At 39.0% G+C, this 23672-nt stretch overlaps 1 protein-coding gene across 1 annotated transcript in view; it reads left to right on the top strand.

Moving 5' to 3' along the window:
* The first annotated feature begins 2144 nt into the window (after positions 1 to 2144).
* Positions 2145 to 23672, top strand: part of LOC136885512 (protein G12) — a 28393-nt gene continuing 6865 nt past the window's right edge. Inside the window, exons 1-2 of the mRNA XM_067158106.2 lie at positions 2145 to 2231; positions 20888 to 20933. Coding sequence (XP_067014207.2) covers positions 20888 to 20933 — 46 coding nt within the window. The 5' untranslated portion in view covers positions 2145 to 2231. The remainder of the gene's footprint in view (positions 2232 to 20887; positions 20934 to 23672) is intronic.

Genomic DNA, 23672 nt, shown 5'->3' with positions numbered 1-23672 from the left:
TATTCGATAGTAGACCTAACACATGTGATAAATTGTTCAGAAAGGATCTGAAGAAAATTGGACTAAACCGTGAAGACATTGTTAACAGAACCAAGTACCGACACAGAACAACAGGAAAGAGACAGGCTGCCAGAGGGAGAACGTAACGATACCGGGCTGCAAAGAAAGCTTCTAAAACCGTGAAAATGTTGCCTGTTGTGCTCTCTAACAGCTTTAAACGTACAAAAATGCACTTTTAGAAAGTTCTTAATTAGCCGTTATCAAAAAAATGTATAACTATAAATATGAGTCAAATTGCTAATTTCCCTATTTTGTATCAACACTAACAAAATATTATACAGGAACTTTGTTGGGAAACTGAAAATAGTTTTACTTATTTTTAGAAATTTGGTGTCAAAAATTATATACAATTTTAAGAAAATTTATATATATATTAAATATACTATTTTGCGAAGTTTCATTGAAATCAGACGAATAATTTTCAAGATATCAGGTTTCTGGCATAAGTTAACCTCTTGTTTTGAATGTTTATAACATGTTCTTCCAATGTAAGTCGTCTTCTAAAAATGTCTAACCTCCAAAGTTGGCTCTCTCGCCTTTTTCTCTGCCGACTTGACAGCGCCTGAAGTGTAGACAACACAGTGTACACCTGTGTACTACAGTCAGTATGTTCGTGGACTGGCGCTAACAGTTCAAGGATGGCATAGTCTTTTGACCTGGCTTTTCGCGTCTTTTTCCAGCTCATGGTTATCCGGGTGATTTGGACTTGATCACCTCGAACATTTCGCTAGCGGATTTACCTCATTTATGACAGAACCTGATATTTGCCCGTTGCTCACAAACTACGACATTCTCAAGTTCCGCCGCTGACATTCACAACAGAGACCGTAGTTCTGCTTATACTCTAAAAACGCAACTACCTCTTGTTGGGACTAGTGAAGAACTGTCACGACAACATCCTGTGGTGTAGTGCACCGCAGTGACACTTGAACTTCATGACTCTATTACTTATAATACTTTCTACTTTGAAAACTTCGAAAATGTTCAGTAAAATAAACCCTAAGATTCAAAATAGAAAAATAACAGGAAGCCACATCCAATATTTATTGAAATATTACAGAAAGATCCAGAGTATGCGTTCTCAGGTGAAAGATTGGTAATTTACGCAGGGAAGTCTGGAAGATCTGGAAGATCTGGAAGATCGGCTGGCACTTAAAGGATTAAATATTCTCGTTTCTGGAGGAGATTACGTGATGAAAGTTTTCGTCGTAACATTTACACAGTCTTTACATTTAATTTCCGAGAGATATGGAAACGACTTGAATAATTTATTTATTTATTTATTTATTTATTTATTTATTTATTTATTTATTTATTTATTTATTTATTTATGACACATGTCTGTAACAGATTTGCACTCCAATTACAACAGACATTACAAAATATAGTACAATAATATATATTTCAAAACAGAAAAAGATCATGAAAAATTAACAACAGATTTTGAAAAATTATAACAAACAAATTTAGAAGAAAAAAATGTCAAAAACAACAATATGTTATATACAGATCAGGATTGGATAGTGCTGTAATTACTGGCTGCTGATTACATAAGTCGGAAGAATACACATATTTCATGAGCTGCACCAGGAATTCATGAGATAATCCCTCTTGTTAACGGAACAAGTTACTTCTGCCATCGCAATTTGATCTTAATAAATATAAATCTGCAAATCAAATTATAATCACGAGGGCAATGGTAGGAAGCGAATGATTTGCAAAAGGAAGTGCCTTCGCCGAAAAGTCTGCGACAGAACTCAAGCAGCGCCAGACTATTGGAGACCTTTTGATGGCAGACTTAGCTGCCAAACATGTAGAGGCATATCTGAATTATTTGCCCATACTTTCCTCCGACTAAATCTGAAAGCGTATAGTACCTTTTATAAACTGTACTGATTGAAGTGTGCTTTTTGTTATTCTGAGCGGACTTCATCTTTCGTCTATGCAAGTGGGTATGATCTCTAGATTCAGACAACAAGTAAGATAAGCAGAGTAAAATGACCGAGGCTATTTTTAATTATGTCCAATAGTATGACCTTTGAATCACTATATACGTGATTATCATGGACTTTGTGAAAGGTTCTCAAGATCCTTGGATTGAAGTGTTTTTACAGCGTACTTAAGAGTAATGTAACAGTGTTGCTGCATCATTGAACATCAACACTTGCAAGGTGAGTACATTGTCAGTTCTAGAATGTTCGAGAATGTTTGTGGTTTTCAGAGGGGAGCAATGGTAACATCAGTTTGTGGAGCCTTTGAATGGTTCAGAACATTTTTAAGTCTTGTGTTTAAAATACTATGCAAGGCAATGTTTGCATACGTCTAAACAGAATATGTCATATTTGTTAAATGTTGGGGCTCGTATTCAAGTTGACGTTTGTCTGTCCGTCAGTCTCGGTTCCTGATACGAGGTAGGGAATGAGGTGGGCATGTTTTACGGCTGGATGTCCTTCCTGATGCCAATCTCAGTTGAGGATTTAATGAAGATGAAATTAATGTAATTGGGTAAGAAGGTGGAAGAAGTCGGCTGTGACCTATGAATAGGAACTTTCTTGGCATATGCCTGGAACTGAAAATGGGAAACTACGGAAAACCATTCTTAGGGTAGCCGACAGTGGGATAGTTCTCAGTCGTTCTTAAATGAAAGAATCACTACCTAGATAGAAATAGAGGATATTTACTAAGTATCTCAAATAAACTTAAATCTATCTATCTATTTATATAAAAATGAATGTTTGTCTGTATGTATGTCTCGAATGGACTCAAAAACTACTGGAGCGATCTGGCTGAAAATTTTACAATTTGTTCTTATTACTCCTGTGAAGGTTTAGGAAGTGGTTTTGACGAAATCTGATGGGTAGTTCGGCATAGGGGGTGAGAAGGGAGAAAAAACGAAAACCGTATGACAATTCTGATCAGTGGGTTGCCTAACCAACAGTATGTAAAGATTATGATGGTTTCTTATAACTTATCTTCTTATGCTTTTATAAACGGTATATGAAAATGAAAAGTCCAACTCCAGTCCCCATTGCATAGGGGGTGAGAAGGTGTGAAGAAAGAAAATGTCGAAAATGACAGAGTTTAGGGGGGAATGTATGTGCATGTTTCAGCATAGCTCTCAACCAAACCAGATTCACATATAACTTAATATCTGAAATTACTGTAGGGGCAAGAATCCCCTATCAGCCCTAAAGGAAGGGGTGAAATGTAAAAATCCGAAAAATGACTGATATTAGTGGCGAGTTCATAGTCTTTGCGGTAGCTGAGATGAACTGTGACACTCTGAATGCCGTTTCATTTACATTCGAGATGGGGGTTAAAAGGGGGTGAAAAGAATGTCCAAAATCACCGAGATCATGAATGTACGTGTGCATATTCCAGAATCAATCAATCAATCAATCAATACTGATCTGCATTTAGGGCAGTCGCCCAGGTGGCAGATTCCCTATCTGTTTCTTTCCTAGCCTTTTCCGAAATGATTTCAAAGAAATTGGAAATTTATTGAACATCTCCCTTGGTAAGTTATTCCAATCCCTAACTCCCCTTCCTATAAATGAATATTTGCCCCAGTTTGTCCTCTTGAATTCCAACTTTATCTTCATATTGTGATCTTTCCTACTTTTATAGACGCCATTCAAACCTATTCGTCTACTAATGTCATTCCACGCCATCTCTCCGCTGACAGCTCGGAACATACCACTTAGTCGAGCAGCTCTTCTTCTTTCTCTCAATTCTTCCCAACCCAAACATTGCAACATTTTTGTAACGCTACTCTTTTGTCGGAAATCACCCAGAACAAATCGAGTTGCTTTTCTTTGGATTTTTTCCAGTTCTTGAATCAGGTAATCCTGGTGAGGGTCCCATACACTGGAACCATACTCTAGTTGGGGTCTTACCAGAGACTTATATGCACTCTCCTTTACATCCTTACTACAACCCCTAAACACCTTCATAACCATGTGCAGAGATCGGTACCCTTTATTTACAATCCCATTTATGTGATTACCCCAGTGAAAATCTTTCCTTATATTAACACCTAGATACTTAACAATGATCCCCAAAAGGAACTTTCACCCCATCAACGCAGTAATTAAAACTGAGAGGACTTTTCCTATTTGTGAAACTCACGACCTGACTTTTAACCCCGTTTATCAACATACCATTGCCTGCTGTCCATCTCACAATATTTTCGAGGTCACGTTGCAATTCCTCGCAATCTTGTAACTTATTTATCACTCTATAGAGAATAACATCATCCGCAAAAAGCCTTACATCCGATTCCACTCCTTTACTCATATCATTTATATATATAAGAAAACATAAAGGTCCGATAACACTGCCCTGAGGAACTCCCCTCTCAACTCTTACAGGGTCAGACAAAGCTTAACGTACTCTAACTCTCTGAGATCTATTTTCTAGAAATATAGCAACCCATTCAGTCACTCTTTTGTCTAGTCCAATTGCACTCATTTTTGCCAGTAGTCTCCCATGATCCATCCTATCAAATGCTTTAGACATGTCAATCGCGATACAGTCCATTTGACCCCCAGAATCCAAGATATCTGCTATATGTTGCTGGAATCCTACAAGTTGAGCTTCAGTGGAATAACAATAGCTCTCAACCAAACATGATACACATATGAGTTACTGTTTGGGAAAGAAAACTGTAGGGTAAGACACCCCTACGGGCGGGGGTGGAAAGGGGGTAAAATATTCAAATAATAGAAAACGGCCAATATTAAAAGTGAAAACGATGTATGTTAATAAATATAGTTTTTCTTTTGCATTTAATTATACGGTTTAGAAAAATCTAACGCGGGCGAAGGTGCGGGCACCTGCTAGTAAGTAATAAAAGCTACTTATTACAGGAGGTACACTACAATTTAGAAAAAGGTGAGGGGTGTTTACATGTTTCCATTTTAAAGGAAACGCCTTCAGCCCTATACAAATGAGTTCTAAATAACTCGTTCAAGTGTTAATAACCATCTACTCTTAAAACTGACACGAAGTATGTTTTTAATATTGCACCCGTCCACCTCCCGAGTCCCAGACTAGCATTTATCTCAGGGGTGTCGGTTCATTATTTAAATCATCAAATATAAATATAACGGCATAATAGAACACGGGGATGAACGGAGCAACTTAAAATTAAAAGGGGGAAGGCTCGATTGTAACTTGAATTTAAGGACTCCATGATAGGACTAGGAAGTGACTGTTACTTCAAAAAGGGCATCATCTAACTACAATAAAAAGATTATGAGAGTGGTTTCCTTTGAAATAATTTGCCAGAAGGAGCGGTTTATTACGCCATTTGACGTATAAAACTTTGATACACGTGGCAACAATATTTGAATTTACACACATGTTACATATATAAATCACTTGCCATACCGCAAGTGGTATCAATATCTTGCTGCGTTGCTTCTGAAATAAAATGACATTTTGGAGGTATAATTTACGGATCGATTCCATTTGAATCGAACCGTCACTCAAAGATATAGCTTCCTTCTATCGGGAGCCCGAGCATAACCCATGTTACGGTCGGCTTCCCGATTTAACTAAGATGATGTACTCCGGCTATGTACATTTTTCCGAGACCGGTACTCGGACTGGGTAATGTTTCTCGTGAAGTGCGAAAACTGGATTCCACGGACAGTTCCTATCTTACGATATCCAGCTGATGCCATACCAATGAATTAGCATATACATATTATTTACATGTGATCTGAATTGTTTCCAGTTAGCCTCAGTAGACTACTGACACAGATGAGATAACGAGAAGCGGTGGGAAATACCGTGGCCAGTGACCCCCCTCGCATCGCGAGCGAAGTAAACAAACACGCAAGTATGACTGTCACATCGTCCCATACGAAACCGTACAAAAACGAGGCAACCAAATGATTCTAATATTATCACTCTCATTATTCAACATACGAATAGAGGGATATCGTCACCAAATAATTTAATCCACAAAATTATCATCCTCGAAATTATTATTATTATTATTATTATTATTATTATTATTATTATTATTATTATTATTATTATTATTATTATTCAACGGTTCCTGGCACTGTCACGTTTGATTAATATCATCATTATTATGCGGGATGCAAACACAAATGGTTATTACTGTTATTATTATTATATCCCCTCGTGGTTATTATTATTATTAATTAATAGGTGACTCAAGATATTATTATTGTTATTCACGTCACTTAAGAGGTTATTATTATTAATGGACCGGTCACTTCCGCCAAATTATATATTAAGATATCGGTCGCAATTACAAATTAATTCACTGATCAACCAACGACATCATTACAGTTATTATTATGACAATTATTATTAATCCGACCGCGGTGATTTAACATCGTCCTTACATTGTTATTATTATCGGTTGCATATTCTCAATTAGATTCCCGTTTAACATCGTTATCAACGCTCAATTAATTAAGGCGGTCCAATCCTTTATCTGCAATATTTATTATTATTATTATCACGACATCATGATTGTCCTCACTCGTTAGTACAATGAATACAATATACGACCATTTCTGTGGAATCTGAACTCTCATTATCCTTAGATCCGTTGTATCTCAACGAATAACTGTGCAGTCTATTTATTTCGTACATGCTGTCACGGGTTCGAATTCTACCCGCTGCGTAACTCAGTATTTCTCTGTGACACTGCCCGTACATTTTACACTCATATCAATATCCTAAGTGTCTCTCGTACGGAATTTATTTTCCTCTCTATCTCAATATTCCTCGATTCATTTATTTATTCCTCACAGAATTATCAACTGACTTATTTATTCATTTCGGACATCGTACGACCTTTTATTATCTGACTGCAAATTCTTTCACATTTTCTATCTCATTTGGATCTATGCCTTAGTTCATTCTCCACAAATAATCGTAACATCTTGAAATTATATTTACCAAAATTTGACAATCATGGTCTCGTAATATTAGCACTACATGTTCCGGCTAATGAATCGCAACTTCAAAACGCGACATTTATACGTAAAAAAAATATTGGACCGTAATTTAAACCACACGTTCATTAACATGTACGGATTATTAACACCGATCTACATTTCAATATTATTAATCGATCAAATTAAATTATCACGCACTTTAATTCCGAATAAAAAAAACGACCTCCCGTCATTAAATAATTCCCAATAAACTCAACACTTGATCACATAAATTATTATTATCTCCAAATCATATTTTAAAAAAAATATCTTCTTTAAAAAAATAGTTATATTATTTATTTATTATTATTATTAATATTTTAAAAAAATAATAATTTCGCCTGTAAGACGGTAGTCCACTCTTATTATGTTTAACGCATAACCCCTTTTACAAATTCAATTTATTCTGGCACTAATCACTCCAGATATGATTTACTTGGAAATATTATATTAATCGCATCTCACAAATTTAACAACTTCACTTTGAAAATATGACCATATTAATTCCAACAAAACACACTTGGTATGGCGAAGCTGGATTTTCCTTCCATGTCATTAAATGGCTCGTTAAAATGACAAAACATAAAAGCACATATCGGGTCTTATTTAACTAGCATAATCAAAATCAAATGTAAAGAAATTATCGACTACAAAGAAAATATGAATGCATGCATGACTTAACGTACTACACTATATATACAAATTTACATCTCCAACAAACTGAATACATAAAAGACCCGATTATTTACATTATTATGATTTACTACTGTCCGTGCTACAAATTTAGGATGGGGTCGTTAAGCGACCCATCTTGTTACAGAAGGTAACCAAGTATGACCAAATTATTCCCATTTTTCCCATCACGATAACATTTCCCAAATATATTTTACAGTTTAGTACTCATCTTAGTTATCGGTATTCCATTGCAGCTTTGCAGACGAGAGGCTTCATCCAGCCCCTCTCTGCGTTTTACTCCTCCATCCTTGATGGCGTAGTTTCACAAAAGATTTCCTGGCACATTATTATTATTTTACACTCATATCTTGATTACCACAAACCTTCACCATTTACTACGTTAACACTGTATACTTTAATTTGGATACAACAAATTTCTATCCTAGACCCAAGAATTTAATATATTTACACTATTTAATCTTCGTCCACCTACCGCACAATGGACCTGGACACGTACGACGAGGTGTCAACTATTTCGCCCGTCGCGATACGCCCGATTTATACGGCATTCTTGACGTGTTCATTACATCGGTTCGGTATAGCTAAGTACAGGCTACTACTTCCTTAAAGTACTGTTCGTCACACAGTCTATTATGTACGTACTTATGGTGATATATTTTATACTACTCTCTTGCAGGATAATTACTTTACATCACTGATATTCACAAAGGACAAACACTGTCCTACGTTAACATTTTCTAATTCCTGATGCTTGAGCGCGATCACATTTTACAAACACCGGCGGATGCTCGCGCCATTAAATGACTGTACGTCCGTAGAATTCTAAGTTACCGGCGACCAACAGTTCAACTCCCGATATTCAATTCACGTGTGCTGGCGACCGTCAATTCAGCTCCAACGATTCAAGACTAGTGGCTGGCGACCGTCAATTCAGCTCCGTATATATGGATGAAGCCTTTTTCCCGCGGATTTGTTGACGTCATGCCCCTTAGGGAGGGGGTGGATTTTTAATATCGGTACTTGCACTCCGAATTGGAAGTTAAAATTTACATCAAATTAATCCACTCCGCTAGCATATCTGCTGGATAAAATATGAACTCCTGGTGATCACAGATTTAGGAGATATGGGTGGATTTCGCTCCTCACATTTCGCGCCTTCGTAAGCGTCCCTGACAACGTGGTCTCCTTTCAGCCAATGAGATTCAAGCTGTCCGGTTTCCAAGAAATCCAGCCTTCAATTTATTTAATTTGCCAATAAGTATTGATTATTTTTCCATGCATGACCCCTAATAAATTCATTACATTCATCCGCGTACTCATATTAATTTATTACTGAATATTTTTGTAGTTACGAAAATATCTCATCCATCATTCCTTAAGATGGTATCACTGAGTCTCCCATCAAATTTTTACTATTGGCCGGCAAGCGGTCACGTGATTTAAATCTCCACCTGCTCGAACTTAGGCTAGCGAACGTACACTCAGCCGCTGTAATTTTCCATGAGGTCATGGAATTTCCGTCCTACCAAAAATATCCCAAGGTCTTACTCATGTGGTGAGTTTTCTTTGTATGATTCTCCCCCTTCCTCTTTCTGACCAAGACTTATTTGTGGACTCTGTATTTCCTTGTACGCCAACTAATGATATTCCCTGCTGTGAAGTAGCTAAAAGTTGTCGGGTTGAGCTAATCCGTCAGGCTCCAGTCTGTCGTCCTTCCTTCGCTCTGATTTCGACATTACCTAAACGAAATATTTTCAAATACACTCCTCTGTATTTCAATAAATGTATCATATTATTTTACCGATCAAATCATGATTGATTATGGGCCTAAGTCACTCGGGTTCATCTTCCTCTTGCCCAGGTAAAAAAAAATCTAGTGGGCATCATGAGATTTTTTTTTTATGATGTGTCCATATCATCACTATCATGATTTGACATCGGATCCTCTGTTCTGCGACGGCTATTGATTTCGTCTCTCAACATCTGGTTCCTGACCCTTAACTCCTCGTTCTGTCTTTCGATTTGATGGATCGCATTGACAAATTCCTGCACGTCTCTGTCTATCTCTCCACACTCTGGACATGGCCTTGCTTCAATTGGTGTATGGATTACTTGGACTTCTTCTTCCCTTCCGTCATCTTCTTCATCCTCTTCTTCGACCTCATCTTCTTCCGGCTCGTCATCTGCTTCCTCTCGTTCATCCTCTGCTTCCCTGTGGTCTGCTGGCGTGTGGTAAAGCTTTAAATTTGCAGCGTTATAGATGTTCTCTGAACTTCCATCCAAGCTCTGAACTTTGTAAGCATTGTTGTCATAAGTTTGTATAATCTTGAAAGGTCCCACGAACAATTTGCAAAACTTGTGGTACACCTTCTGCTCTGGGTTAGATACACTAGGCTTCTTTACTAGAACGAGCTCGCCAACCCTCAACGGACGGTGGAATCGCTTATTCCTCAACCTTCTCAATCGTCGTTCTGCTTGTGCCTCCAAATGTTCCCGTGTCTTTCTGATACAAATTTCGATGGATACGCGTGGATCTACAGGACATGCTACTGCATCGTGCCATGGCCTGGCCGGATATCTGTTAAAGTGAACCACTTCCGGTATCTGTCCTGTTGCTTCGTGGATCGTGGTGTTAATACATTTAGTTATAATGGGCACCACGTCAATCCACCGCCAATGTGCCTCGGAACAATAGATCCTGCAAAATTTTGCGATCTCTCGCATGATCCTCTCTGATGGATTCGATTCGGGATGGCGAATCGAACTAAGTACATGCTGAATGTCTAGTTGTCGTAATTGATTTGCAAACGCAGCAGATGTGAACTGACTACCATGATCAGTAAGGATCTTCTTAGGCTTCCCCATCTGTGGAATGATATGTGAAGTAATTCCTCGTAGTACAGTTTTAGAATTTGCCTTTTGCAGCGGATACAAGGCTACTAATTTAGAGAATACATCTAAACTAACAAGGATGAATTGGTTTCCCCTACGGGCCTTGGGGAGTGGTCCGTACAGGTCCATTGCGAATATCTCGCGGGGTTCAGTAGGTAACAGTGGGCGCGGAGATTGCTTAAGTAAGTACGGATTAGGTTTAATCCTTTGGCAGACGTCACATGATCGTAGTACATTTCGGACTGTTTGGTTCATCTTGGCCCACACGAATGTCTCTTGGATAGTTGCCAAGACCTTCCCTATACCTCCGTGTCCAATGACCCGGTGTACATGGTTGACTACCGGTACTTGCATTTCCGATGGTATGACTATGCGAAGTTTCGTGTGTTCCTCATCCAAAAACTTATGAAGAACCCCATTCAAATAATGGTAGCTCGCTGATAATTTACTAGCTCTGTCATACTGTGGATTGTCTGGCTGCAATGTTTTGTTAAAGAACTCTATCATCAAGTTAGTGAACCCATCTCTCTTCTGTATCGCTCCGATGTCCTTCAGATTCCTTAAGACCTCCTGGTCCTCTTCTATCAACTCAATTTGGTGGATTACGACTTCCTCCGGGTTTGGATGTCGACTCAATGTGTCTGCCAAAATATTGAGTTTCCCGGGGCAATGTTCGACTGTTAGATCAAATTGCTGGATAAATAATGCCCAACGGCTAACCCTCTCGCTTGCCATATTGGTTTTCATAATGAACGTCAGCGCTTTGTGATCGGTACGGATAACAATCTGAAAACCATACACGATCTTCTTCCAATATTGCAAAGCGCTCACGATAGACAGCATTTCCAATTCCGTGATAGTATACTTTATCTCATGCTTCCGCAATTTCCGGCTCATGAATGCAATATAGGTTTTTATGCTTGGATCATTGGGGTTTTCCTGCAGTAATACGGCTCCTATACCTATGGTTGAGGCATCTGTTTGAATTATGAATTTGAGGCTAAAATCCGGGTATCCGAGCTTAACATTATGCAGTAATCGTTGCTTGGTCTGAGCGAATGCCTCATCACAATTATGGTCCCACTTCCATCGATTATTTTTCTTAAGCAGGTCCTGCAATGGTGCTACTACGGTTGTGTAATCAGGGCAATGATCAGCGAAGAACTGACACATTCCAAGGAACTGCCGAACATGTTTTACTTTAGTAGGCTTAGGAAACATCCTAATGGCCTCAATTTTGACTGGGTTTGGTCGCACACCATCTCCATCTACAAGGTGACCCAAAAATAACACCTCCTTCTGACAAAAATGTGATTTCGATAGGTTGACCTTGAAGTTATGCCTTCCTAAATCGGTGAGGACTTCATTAATATTTTCCAAGTGTTCCGAAAGTGTTCTTGTAGCTACCAAGATATCATCCACATACATGATAGTCGCCTCTTTGACCTTTGGACTTAGATTGCGGTCAAGAGCTCGAATGAGAACCGAACCCGCATTCTTAATACCAAACGGGAGACGATTAAAGACATAAGTCTGTTGATCGAATAAAAATCCCGTCAACAACTTAGATTTAGCTTCCAACAGTATATGATGAAACGATGACGTCAGGTCAAAAGTGGTAAAATATTCCATATCTTTAAATCTCTTCAAGATCTCTTTAATAGGCGGGGCCTGCTCATACTCTGGGACTAATCTCTCGTTGATAGCACGTGCATCAAGGCAAATGCGCACTGATCCGTCCGGTTTCCTTACTATCACTAAAGGATTCAAAAATGGCGTCGGTGACTTCGATATCAATCCACTTGCTTCCATTTCTCTAATAGCTTCGCGGACTTGGGGATAGAATTTCTCGGCAATTGGATATAATTTCTTCTTATACGGGGACCAATCATTCACGTTTAATTCGTATTCAAAATTTTCAATTTTTCCAGGTTTTGAGCCAAACGTGTCGCTATGCTTTGTTAAAATTTTGAATAAATTTTCCTTCCCCTCGGGACCTATTACAGCTGCATTAACTTTATCTGCTATAACCTTCCCACAGTTGATTTCACCTTCCTGCAATTCTGCCGCAAACAGTTTATAATCATCAGAGGTCACATGATCATCCGTCTCACTCATGACACTTTCGTCCGTCCTAAGCGGATTCACGACTTCGGTGTTCCAAATTTCTTCATGTTCTCCTATCTCCGACTGAGGGTTCATGGTTGTATCCTCAATACCTTCCCTGTGCTTAAATCTGACAGAGTTATCCCCCATATCAATCATAGCCTGGTATTCAGTCATAAAATCGGCCCCTAGGATCAAGTTATAGTTGATTTTATTCATGATGATAAATGTATGAGCAAATTTTGAATTTCCAATTTCGATGTCCAATAATGCCTGGTTCTTACATATGACGGATTTATCCGGGATAATTCCACGAATCTTCAAATTTGAAACTGGGATAATCGGGATGTTTACTTTGGATTGTAGTTCATTTAACAGAACTTGGGATACTACTGATACGCTGGCGCCTGTATCAATGAGTGATCGAACCCTCACGTGGTTGATCCTAGTGTATATCACTGGTAGTCTCTTAATTTCCTTTGAAATTTGGATTTCGGGATCGTCAATTAATTCGTCAGAGGTCACAACCCATGTATCGACCTCTGCGATGATCCATTCTTCAGTTAAAATTCGGCGTTTTTTTTTTCGCCCCGAGCCGTTCTTCAGATTCGAACGTCGGTGCATTCGGGTTTAGGTCGCTGCCCCCTTTCCTTGCTCTTTGGAATTGCAAGCTCTCCGCTCCTGTCGCTTCCTCATCACGGCCTCGATCATGGATCGCCTCCTTCCATTTTCTCTTGTTCAGCTCTTCTATATACCGCCTAGACTCTTGATATCTGTCATCCTTCTCCTGACGAGATCCTCCCTGGTAATATCTCGGGTTCCCTTGATTCCTAGCTGGATACGGCCTGTAATTACTTCTCTGGCATCCACGGTATCCCCTGTCGGCTCGAAAATTCCCTTGGTTTGTTTGCCGGTTGCCTTCCGCAAAATTCCTTGGTCTCGTCCATTGTCGCGGCTTCCACTCCGAATTATATGCTCGACGAGGTTCCGGATCCGTACTAGTTCCCTGGTTCTTCGTACTAGTGGTCTTCGGTTCGATTGTCCGTTCGATATTATTCACCTGTTGGTCCCTGCTCCTAATTTGTCTTGGGTTCGAATGATGCGTTGTGAGGTCTAATTGACGTAATAAAGCCTCCGCATCGACAGCTGTCTGGACATTTGACGCTATCATCATTCGTTGGACCTCGAATGGCAATTGCTTTCCAATGGCGCTAATCAATTCTGTTTCGCTCATTGGATTATCAAGCTCTCGTAGCTTGTGAAATTGTGCCACAAAGTAATCTGAGAATTTCGTGGGTGAAGATGTTGAATATCGTCTGGAGTATACTTCCAGCCTTAACTCCTGCTGTTCCTGAATACTCCAGAACTTTTGGAGAAAAGCCCGCCGAAATCCTTCAAAATCTTCAAAAGTATACAAGAAAGCCCTGAACCATACAGCTGGTGCTCCGTCTAGGAATTTCTCGACCGTTCGCAGTTGTCGCTCTACTGGTATTTTATTCTCATTTATATAACCGGCGATTTCCCGGATGAAACCTTTCGGGGTGACATGCCCACGGGCATCGAACTTTGGTGGCTTGTCATCAGACATCTTAATGACGTGTACCACCGATGTCGGGATAGCACTTGATGACGTAGACGACCCATCTCTGTTTTCAAACTTGAAACCGTGTGTATCAGCATGGGATAGGCCTCCTTTCTTATGAATCCCCTGGTTATCATGGGGTTCGTATTCGCGATATTGGAGGTTAAAATCTTGGCTAGACGCTGATGGTTCCAACCTAGCCTTCAACATCTCCAAGTCTTTTCGGATGTCATCCATTCCGTCGGGATTACAACTGGCTATTTCTTTTGTGCCGGAATTTTGCCCATTATACGCCTTGCATTGTTCTAATAGGCGAACTTCCGTGTCGGCAAATGATTGGCCCTGTTCGATTAGATCTTCCGTCCGCTGGAATAACGCTAAGTTTGCGTCTTCGCACTTAGTTATTCTCTGGCTACGGTCTTCTAAATTTATAGTTAGTTCTTCGACTTTGTTTTTCAGTCCTGCTACGATGACAAGTGTACGTGCGGCTTCCCCACGTAACTCGTTCATGCCCTTGTCATGCTTGTCCAAGGTGCCAGCTATCTGCGCGCATTTTTCTTCTACTTGTCCCCGGACGATGTCATTCTCCTTCCTACACTCATCCCGAATTTCCTCTATGTGTGATTCTATGTCTTTTTTATCAGTTAATCGCAGAGCGGCGAGTTCCTTGACACTAGCGTTCAATTTTTCCTTAATTTCTGCGCGTTCCATTTGAGCCTCATCTCTAACGCGGTCAACCTTTTCATTAACGATGGTAATGTACGCATCCATGTGCACTTTTAATTCGTCTTTCGCGAAGTGACATGCTTCCTGGACTTGAGTTAATTGGTCCCTAAGTTCCTGTCCCATCGCTACGCTCGCGGCCTGAACTGCATCTATTTGTGCCTTGAGTTCTGATTTATTTATTTCACACGCAGCCTGTACTCGGTCGATCTTATTCTCTAGTGAAACACTCGCAGCCTGTACTTGGTCGATTTTGTCAACAAGTTCATGTTTAGCTGAAACATTATCGGCCTGCATTTGATCAACTTTATTTTCTAATGAAACACTATTAGCCTGTACTTGATCTATTTTGTTTTCTAATGAAACACTATTAGCCTGTACTTGATCTATTTTATTCTCTACCGAAACACTATTAGTCTGTAATTGATCCATCTTCAAAGTTAAATTTCGTATTAAGTCCACTAACGTGCTATCGACCACCTTTCCCTGTCCTTCTACCACCATTTCCTGGGATCGCTCCCCACCGTCGTCAGACATTATAACTTTTCTTGAGAAAGCAAAAGGGCCGATCGGCCTCTCGCCTTGCTGCACACGAAGGAATACGCTATTGGGTCTAGGCCCTATCCTATGACATTATACCCCTACACTAACTTTCATTTAACAAAAAAAAATTTTGACTATAAAACTTGTTTACATTTGCAGGTCATTCAACTTGAATGCTGGCTTGCGCCTAAGATTTCACAATAAACCGCTCCAATATAACAACAACAACAACATTAAAAACAACGATGAAGTTGGAAATCTCCTGCCCTGAAATACGTTAATTTTAATTCATACCATCTCAACCTCTTTTTAAATAACAACTTGAACTGGTGCTCAGTAATATTTTTACCATTTCAAGCCTTCCTAAACAACTGTTTATAATATTCATCTCATGTCCAATGACATTTAAATGGAGTCCTGAATTACCAAAATAATATTAAATTTCATATGGGAAAAGAGAAACATCAAATCTTCGAGCTTATTGAATTTTGAATCATTGCCAAACTTGAAGAGATTAGCAATGGATTATAATAATACACTAGTCAAATCTAGCTCCGTTCGAAACTAACCTTACTCTAGCATGATATTACGTTACAAGTGAACACACACTTGACCGTGATGCGGTCATCAATTAATAAAAATCAAAAATTAAAAAAATATAAAATTTGGAAAAAAATATATAAAAATTTTACAATTGATTAGCAATGATATTGGCCTCTCTGCCGTTCTTAAAGCAACACGTTGCCGTTCTTAAAGCCCCACTTTGGGCCAGCCATTTTGCACCCGTCCACCTCCCGAGTCCCAGACTAGCATTTATCTCAGGGGTGTCGGTTCATTATTTAAATCATCAAATATAAATATAACGGCATAATAGAACACGGGGATGAACGGAGCAACTTAAAATTAAAAGGGGGAAGGCTCGATTGTAACTTGAATTTAAGGACTCCATGATAGGACTAGGAAGTGACTGTTACTTCAAAAAGGGCATCATCTAACTACAATAAAAAGATTATGAGAGTGGTTTCCTTTGAAATAATTTGCCAGAAGGAGCGGTTTATTACGCCATTTGACGTATAAAACTTTGATACACGTGGCAACAATATTTGAATTTACACACATGTTACATATATAAATCACTTGCCATACCGCAAGTGGTATCAATATCTTGCTGCGTTGCTTCTGAAATAAAATGACATTTTGGAGGTATAATTTACGGATCGATTCCATTTGAATCGAACCGTCACTCAAAGATATAGCTTCCTTCTATCGGGAGCCCGAGCATAACCCATGTTACGGTCGGCTTCCCGATTTAACTAAGATGATGTACTCCGGCTATGTACATTTTTCCGAGACCGGTACTCGGACTGGGTAATGTTTCTCGTGAAGTGCGAAAACTGGATTCCACGGACAGTTCCTATCTTACGATATCCAGCTGATGCCATACCAATGAATTAGCATATACATATTATTTACATGTGATCTGAATTGTTTCCAGTTAGCCTCAGTAGACTACTGACACAGATGAGATAACGAGAAGCGGTGGGAAATACCGTGGCCAGTGACCCCCCTCGCATCGCGAGCGAAGTAAACAAACACGCAAGTATGACTGTCACATCGTCCCATACGAAACCGTACAAAAACGAGGCAACCAAATGATTCTAATATTATCACTCTCATTATTCAACATACGAATAGAGGGATATCGTCACCAAATAATTTAATCCACAAAATTATCATCCTCGAAATTATTATTATTATTATTATTATTATTATTATTATTATTATTATTATTATTATTCAACGGTTCCTGGCACTGTCACGTTTGATTAATATCATCATTATTATGCGGGATGCAAACACAAATGGTTATTACTGTTATTATTATTATATCCCCTCGTGGTTATTATTATTATTAATTAATAGGTGACTCAAGATATTATTATTGTTATTCACGTCACTTAAGAGGTTATTATTATTAATGGACCGGTCACTTCCGCCAAATTATATATTAAGATATCGGTCGCAATTACAAATTAATTCACTGATCAACCAACGACATCATTACAGTTATTATTATGACAATTATTATTAATCCGACCGCGGTGATTTAACATCGTCCTTACATTGTTATTATTATCGGTTGCATATTCTCAATTAGATTCCCGTTTAACATCGTTATCAACGCTCAATTAATTAAGGCGGTCCAATCCTTTATCTGCAATATTTATTATTATTATTATCACGACATCATGATTGTCCTCACTCGTTAGTACAATGAATACAATATACGACCATTTCTGTGGAATCTGAACTCTCATTATCCTTAGATCCGTTGTATCTCAACGAATAACTGTGCAGTCTATTTATTTCGTACATGCTGTCACGGGTTCGAATTCTACCCGCTGCGTAACTCAGTATTTCTCTGTGACACTGCCCGTACATTTTACACTCATATCAATATCCTAAGTGTCTCTCGTACGGAATTTATTTTCCTCTCTATCTCAATATTCCTCGATTCATTTATTTATTCCTCACAGAATTATCAACTGACTTATTTATTCATTTCGGACATCGTACGACCTTTTATTATCTGACTGCAAATTCTTTCACATTTTCTATCTCATTTGGATCTATGCCTTAGTTCATTCTCCACAAATAATCGTAACATCTTGAAATTATATTTACCAAAATTTGACAATCATGGTCTCGTAATATTAGCACTACATGTTCCGGCTAATGAATCGCAACTTCAAAACGCGACATTTATACGTAAAAAAAATATTGGACCGTAATTTAAACCACACGTTCATTAACATGTACGGATTATTAACACCGATCTACATTTCAATATTATTAATCGATCAAATTAAATTATCACGCACTTTAATTCCGAATAAAAAAAAACGACCTCCCGTCATTAAATAATTCCCAATAAACTCAACACTTGATCACATAAATTATTATTATCTCCAAATCATATTTTAAAAAAAATATCTTCTTTAAAAAAAATAGTTATATTATTTATTTATTATTATTATTAATATTTTAAAAAAATAATAATTTCGCCTGTAAGACGGTAGTCCACTCTTATTATGTTTAACGCATAACCCCTTTTACAAATTCAATTTATTCTGGCACTAATCACTCCAGATATGATTTACTTGGAAATATTATATTAATCGCATCTCACAAATTTAACAACTTCACTTTGAAAATATGACCATATTAATTCCAACAAAACACACTTGGTATGGCGAAGCTGGATTTTCCTTCCATGTCATTAAATGGCTCGTTAAAATGACAAAACATAAAAGCACATATCGGGTCTTATTTAACTAGCATAATCAAAATCAAATGTAAAGAAATTATCGACTACAAAGAAAATATGAATGCATGCATGACTTAACGTACTACACTATATATACAAATTTACATCTCCAACAAACTGAATACATAAAAGACCCGATTATTTACATTATTATGATTTACTACTGTCCGTGCTACAAATTTAGGATGGGGTCGTTAAGCGACCCATCTTGTTACAGAAGGTAACCAAGTATGACCAAATTATTCCCATTTTTCCCATCACGATAACATTTCCCAAATATATTTTACAGTTTAGTACTCATCTTAGTTATCGGTATTCCATTGCAGCTTTGCAGACGAGAGGCTTCATCCAGCCCCTCTCTGCGTTTTACTCCTCCATCCTTGATGGCGTAGTTTCACAAAAGATTTCCTGGCACATTATTATTATTTTACACTCATATCTTGATTACCACAAACCTTCACCATTTACTACGTTAACACTGTATACTTTAATTTGGATACAACAAATTTCTATCCTAGACCCAAGAATTTAATATATTTACACTATTTAATCTTCGTCCACCTACCGCACAATGGACCTGGACACGTACGACGAGGTGTCAACTATTTCGCCCGTCGCGATACGCCCGATTTATACGGCATTCTTGACGTGTTCATTACATCGGTTCGGTATAGCTAAGTACAGGCTACTACTTCCTTAAAGTACTGTTCGTCACACAGTCTATTATGTACGTACTTATGGTGATATATTTTATACTACTCTCTTGCAGGATAATTACTTTACATCACTGATATTCACAAAGGACAAACACTGTCCTACGTTAACATTTTCTAATTCCTGATGCTTGAGCGCGATCACATTTTACAAACACCGGCGGATGCTCGCGCCATTAAATGACTGTACGTCCGTAGAATTCTAAGTTACCGGCGACCAACAGTTCAACTCCCGATATTCAATTCACGTGTGCTGGCGACCGTCAATTCAGCTCCAACGATTCAAGACTAGTGGCTGGCGACCGTCAATTCAGCTCCGTATATATGGATGAAGCCTTTTTCCCGCGGATTTGTTGACGTCATGCCCCTTAGGGAGGGGGTGGATTTTTAATATCGGTACTTGCACTCCGAATTGGAAGTTAAAATTTACATCAAATTAATCCACTCCGCTAGCATATCTGCTGGATAAAATATGAACTCCTGGTGATCACAGATTTAGGAGATATGGGTGGATTTCGCTCCTCACATTTCGCGCCTTCGTAAGCGTCCCTGACAACGTGGTCTCCTTTCAGCCAATGAGATTCAAGCTGTCCGGTTTCCAAGAAATCCAGCCTTCAATTTATTTAATTTGCCAATAAGTATTGATTATTTTTCCATGCATGACCCCTAATAAATTCATTACATTCATCCGCGTACTCATATTAATTTATTACTGAATACTTTTGTAGTTACGAAAATATCTCATCCATCATTCCTTAAGATGGTATCACTGAGTCTCCCATCAAATTTTTACTATTGGCCGGCAAGCGGTCACGTGATTTAAATCTCCACCTGCTCGAACTTAGGCTAGCGAACGTACACTCAGCCGCTGTAATTTTCCATGAGGTCATGGAATTTCCGTCCTACCAAAAATATCCCAAGGTCTTACTCATGTGGTGAGTTTTCTTTGTATGATTCTCCCCCTTCCTCTTTCTGACCAAGACTTATTTGTGGACTCTGTATTTCCTTGTACGCCAACTAATGATATTCCCTGCTGTGAAGTAGCTAAAAGTTGTCGGGTTGAGCTAATCCGTCAGGCTCCAGTCTGTCGTCCTTCCTTCGCTCTGATTTCGACATTACCTAAACGAAATATTTTCAAATACACTCCTCTGTATTTCAATAAATGTATCATATTATTTTACCGATCAAATCATGATTGATTATGGGCCTAAGTCACTCGGGTTCAATATATATATTTATATCTTCATAATTTTATTTTCAGATGAAGTTCCTCTTCGTATTGTTGCTAGCAGTGGTGCACGGATGTGGTAAGTTTTCATTTTCCTCTTCTTCTTCTGCTTCGTTTCGTTTTGCCCATTCACAGAGCGCGTTGGAACTTGTTCATTGGCTTGATGACTTTCGCCTTCCTATTCCTCCAAAATCTCTTCATGAACTCCCTGTGTTGTGTCTTCTGTTCTTCTGACCACTTTGTACCAGTCCTGCTGCTAGTTTTCACCACAAATGTGTGTTTATTTACGGATGCCCTGAAGACTTGGCGATTTCTTATCATGTCCTCCCCGGTGTTCAATTCATTCAGGTCCCCTCTTGTTTCCCCCAGGAAATTTATTCTGCTGTTTTGGGAATTTATTAGATGGAATAACGTTTTTTGGAGCCTGTTATTATTCATCCTAAAATTGTATCCAAAAGATTTGAAACGACTCCTCCGTAGCCTACGTTATTGATTAAACTATCTGTGTAACTATAAAGGTCTGCAGTTCGCCTTTTGATCCAAATTCCATTTTCTTGTAAGAGGCCGAAAATATTCTAAGAATTTTACGGTTTTTTTCAATATCTGCAATTTAAGAATGACCTCCTAAAGTGAATGTTTCTGATGCGTGCAGAGCTTCCGTTAGAAAAACTGTTTTGTAAAGTTTCAGTTTAGCATCACGTGACATTACTCGTTTGTTGTAGTGGTCCTGTGTCAGTTTAAACGCCCTCTGAAGTTTTGACGCTCTTTTTGTATTGGCCAAACTGTCTAATACCGAAGAAAGAATTATTTCTCCATGGTATTTAAAAAAAGGATACCTGTGAAATTGTGTCATGTGCCGTTTCAATTTTATCCTCTTTGCACTTTTGCTGAAAATTCTGCATACACTTGGTTTTTTCGAATGGTATCTGAAGGCCTGCCTGTGATGCTATTGTGTTTATTTATTTATTTAGTGTATGGCTAGAAATACAGTGTGTACGTTTCTGTATACGTATATCTAAATTGTGGATGTAGTCTATAATTTCTGGGATCGCGAGAGCGAAGTCACAAGCACTGCCATTATACTTTGTTGTCTCACGATCGGTGATGATGTGCTGGATTGTCTGTTGTATAGTACCGCAGTCACTTGTAGTGGAAGGCTGCACAGTTTCCGTGGTTGGTTCGAATACTGTTCAGTGTGGATCTTAGTCTACGAGCGAGGTTGAAACCAGGTGGTGGTGTCTTCTTCACAGGAGGCATTGTTGGGTAGTATTTGTAGTTGAGTCTCTTCTACCACTCAACGGAAGTCTGGTAGTTTCTGTTCCTCAAGTTCGTGGCATCTCTTGTTGGTGGTTTTCTTGAACGCAGGCGATTACTATTTGCATCACCGATATCAATATGTATTAAGTGTAATGTAGTCCGGCTCCATGGCTAAATGGTTAGCGTGCTGGCCTTTGGCCCAGAGGATCCCGTGTATTCAGCATTAGAAATCGTCCTAGGTAGGGCCCTCATCTTCACAGACCTGCAAGTCACCTAATAGGCGGTCTACGAGAAAAAGACCCGCACCAGGCCTCTCCGGAGGCCACACGCTGTTATTATTATGTGTAATGTCTCGATAGCATACCTAGTTTCCTCCTTGTTTTTAGTTATATAGCTAGGTCATCTGTGAAAGCCAAGCATTTCACTTCGATTTTGTTCCCACCAGTCCGGATGCTTAAGCCTGAGATATATGCTTTTCCCATATTATTATTATTATTATTATTTGCTTTACGTCGCACCGACACAGATAGGTCTTATGGCGACGATGGGACAGGAAAGACCTGGAAATGGGAAGAAAGCGGTCGTGGCCTTAATTATGGTGCAGCACAGCCAACTCGCACAGTATTATTATTATTGTTATTAGTATTATAGATACATCTTCGTTATAACTGGGCGAGCTGGCCGTGCGGTTAGGGGCGCTCGGCTGTGAGCTTGCATCCGGGAAATAGTGAGTTCGAACCGCACTGTCAGCAGCCCTGAAGATGGTTTTCTGTGGTTTCCCATTTTCACACCAGGCAAATGCTTGGGCTGTACCTTGATGAAGGCCACGGCAGCTTCCTTCCCCTTTCCTGTCCCATCGCCATCGTCGTCATAAGATCTATGTAAAGACGTAAAGCACATTGTAAAACAAAAATCTTCATCATAGACTGTTATACCTTTCAGCTTTCAGTCTGCATGCCTCTGTGAATGTACTAATCGCCGCTACAGTCCTCTATTTGTAACTAGTTCAGTGGTCTCGTCTAGTTCTATATCTCCTATCTTTAAATCGTTAGAAACCGAGTCTAACCATCGTCGTCTTGGTCTACCTCTGTTCCTATTACCCTCCATAATAGGTCCGTTATTCAGTTAGGTAACCTATCATCCTCCATTCGCCTCACATGATTCCGACCACCGAAGCCGGTTTATGCGTACAGCTTCAGCCATCGAATTCATTCCCAACTTAGCCTTTATCTCCTCATTCCGAGTACCCTCCTGCCATTGTTCCCACCTGTTTGTACCAGCAATCATTCTCGTACTTTCACGTCTGCTACTTCTGTCTTATGAATAAGATATCCCGAGTCCACCCAGCTTTCACTCCCTAAAGCATAGTTCGTCTGAGAACAGCCCGATGTAAAGATATCTTCGTCCGGGAGCTGACTTCCTTCTTACAGAAAACTGCTGATGGCAACTGCGAGCTCACTGCATTAGCTTTACTGCAGCTTGATTCAATCTCACTTACTAGTTTACCATCCTGTGAGAACACACATTCTAAACACTACTAAGGTTGAGTTATAAGGAGATT

Source organism: Anabrus simplex, chromosome 14 (assembly GCF_040414725.1).
Source record: "Anabrus simplex isolate iqAnaSimp1 chromosome 14, ASM4041472v1, whole genome shotgun sequence".
NCBI lineage: Eukaryota > Metazoa > Arthropoda > Insecta > Orthoptera > Tettigoniidae > Anabrus > Anabrus simplex.
This window is presented reverse-complemented; position numbering and strand designations above follow the sequence as displayed.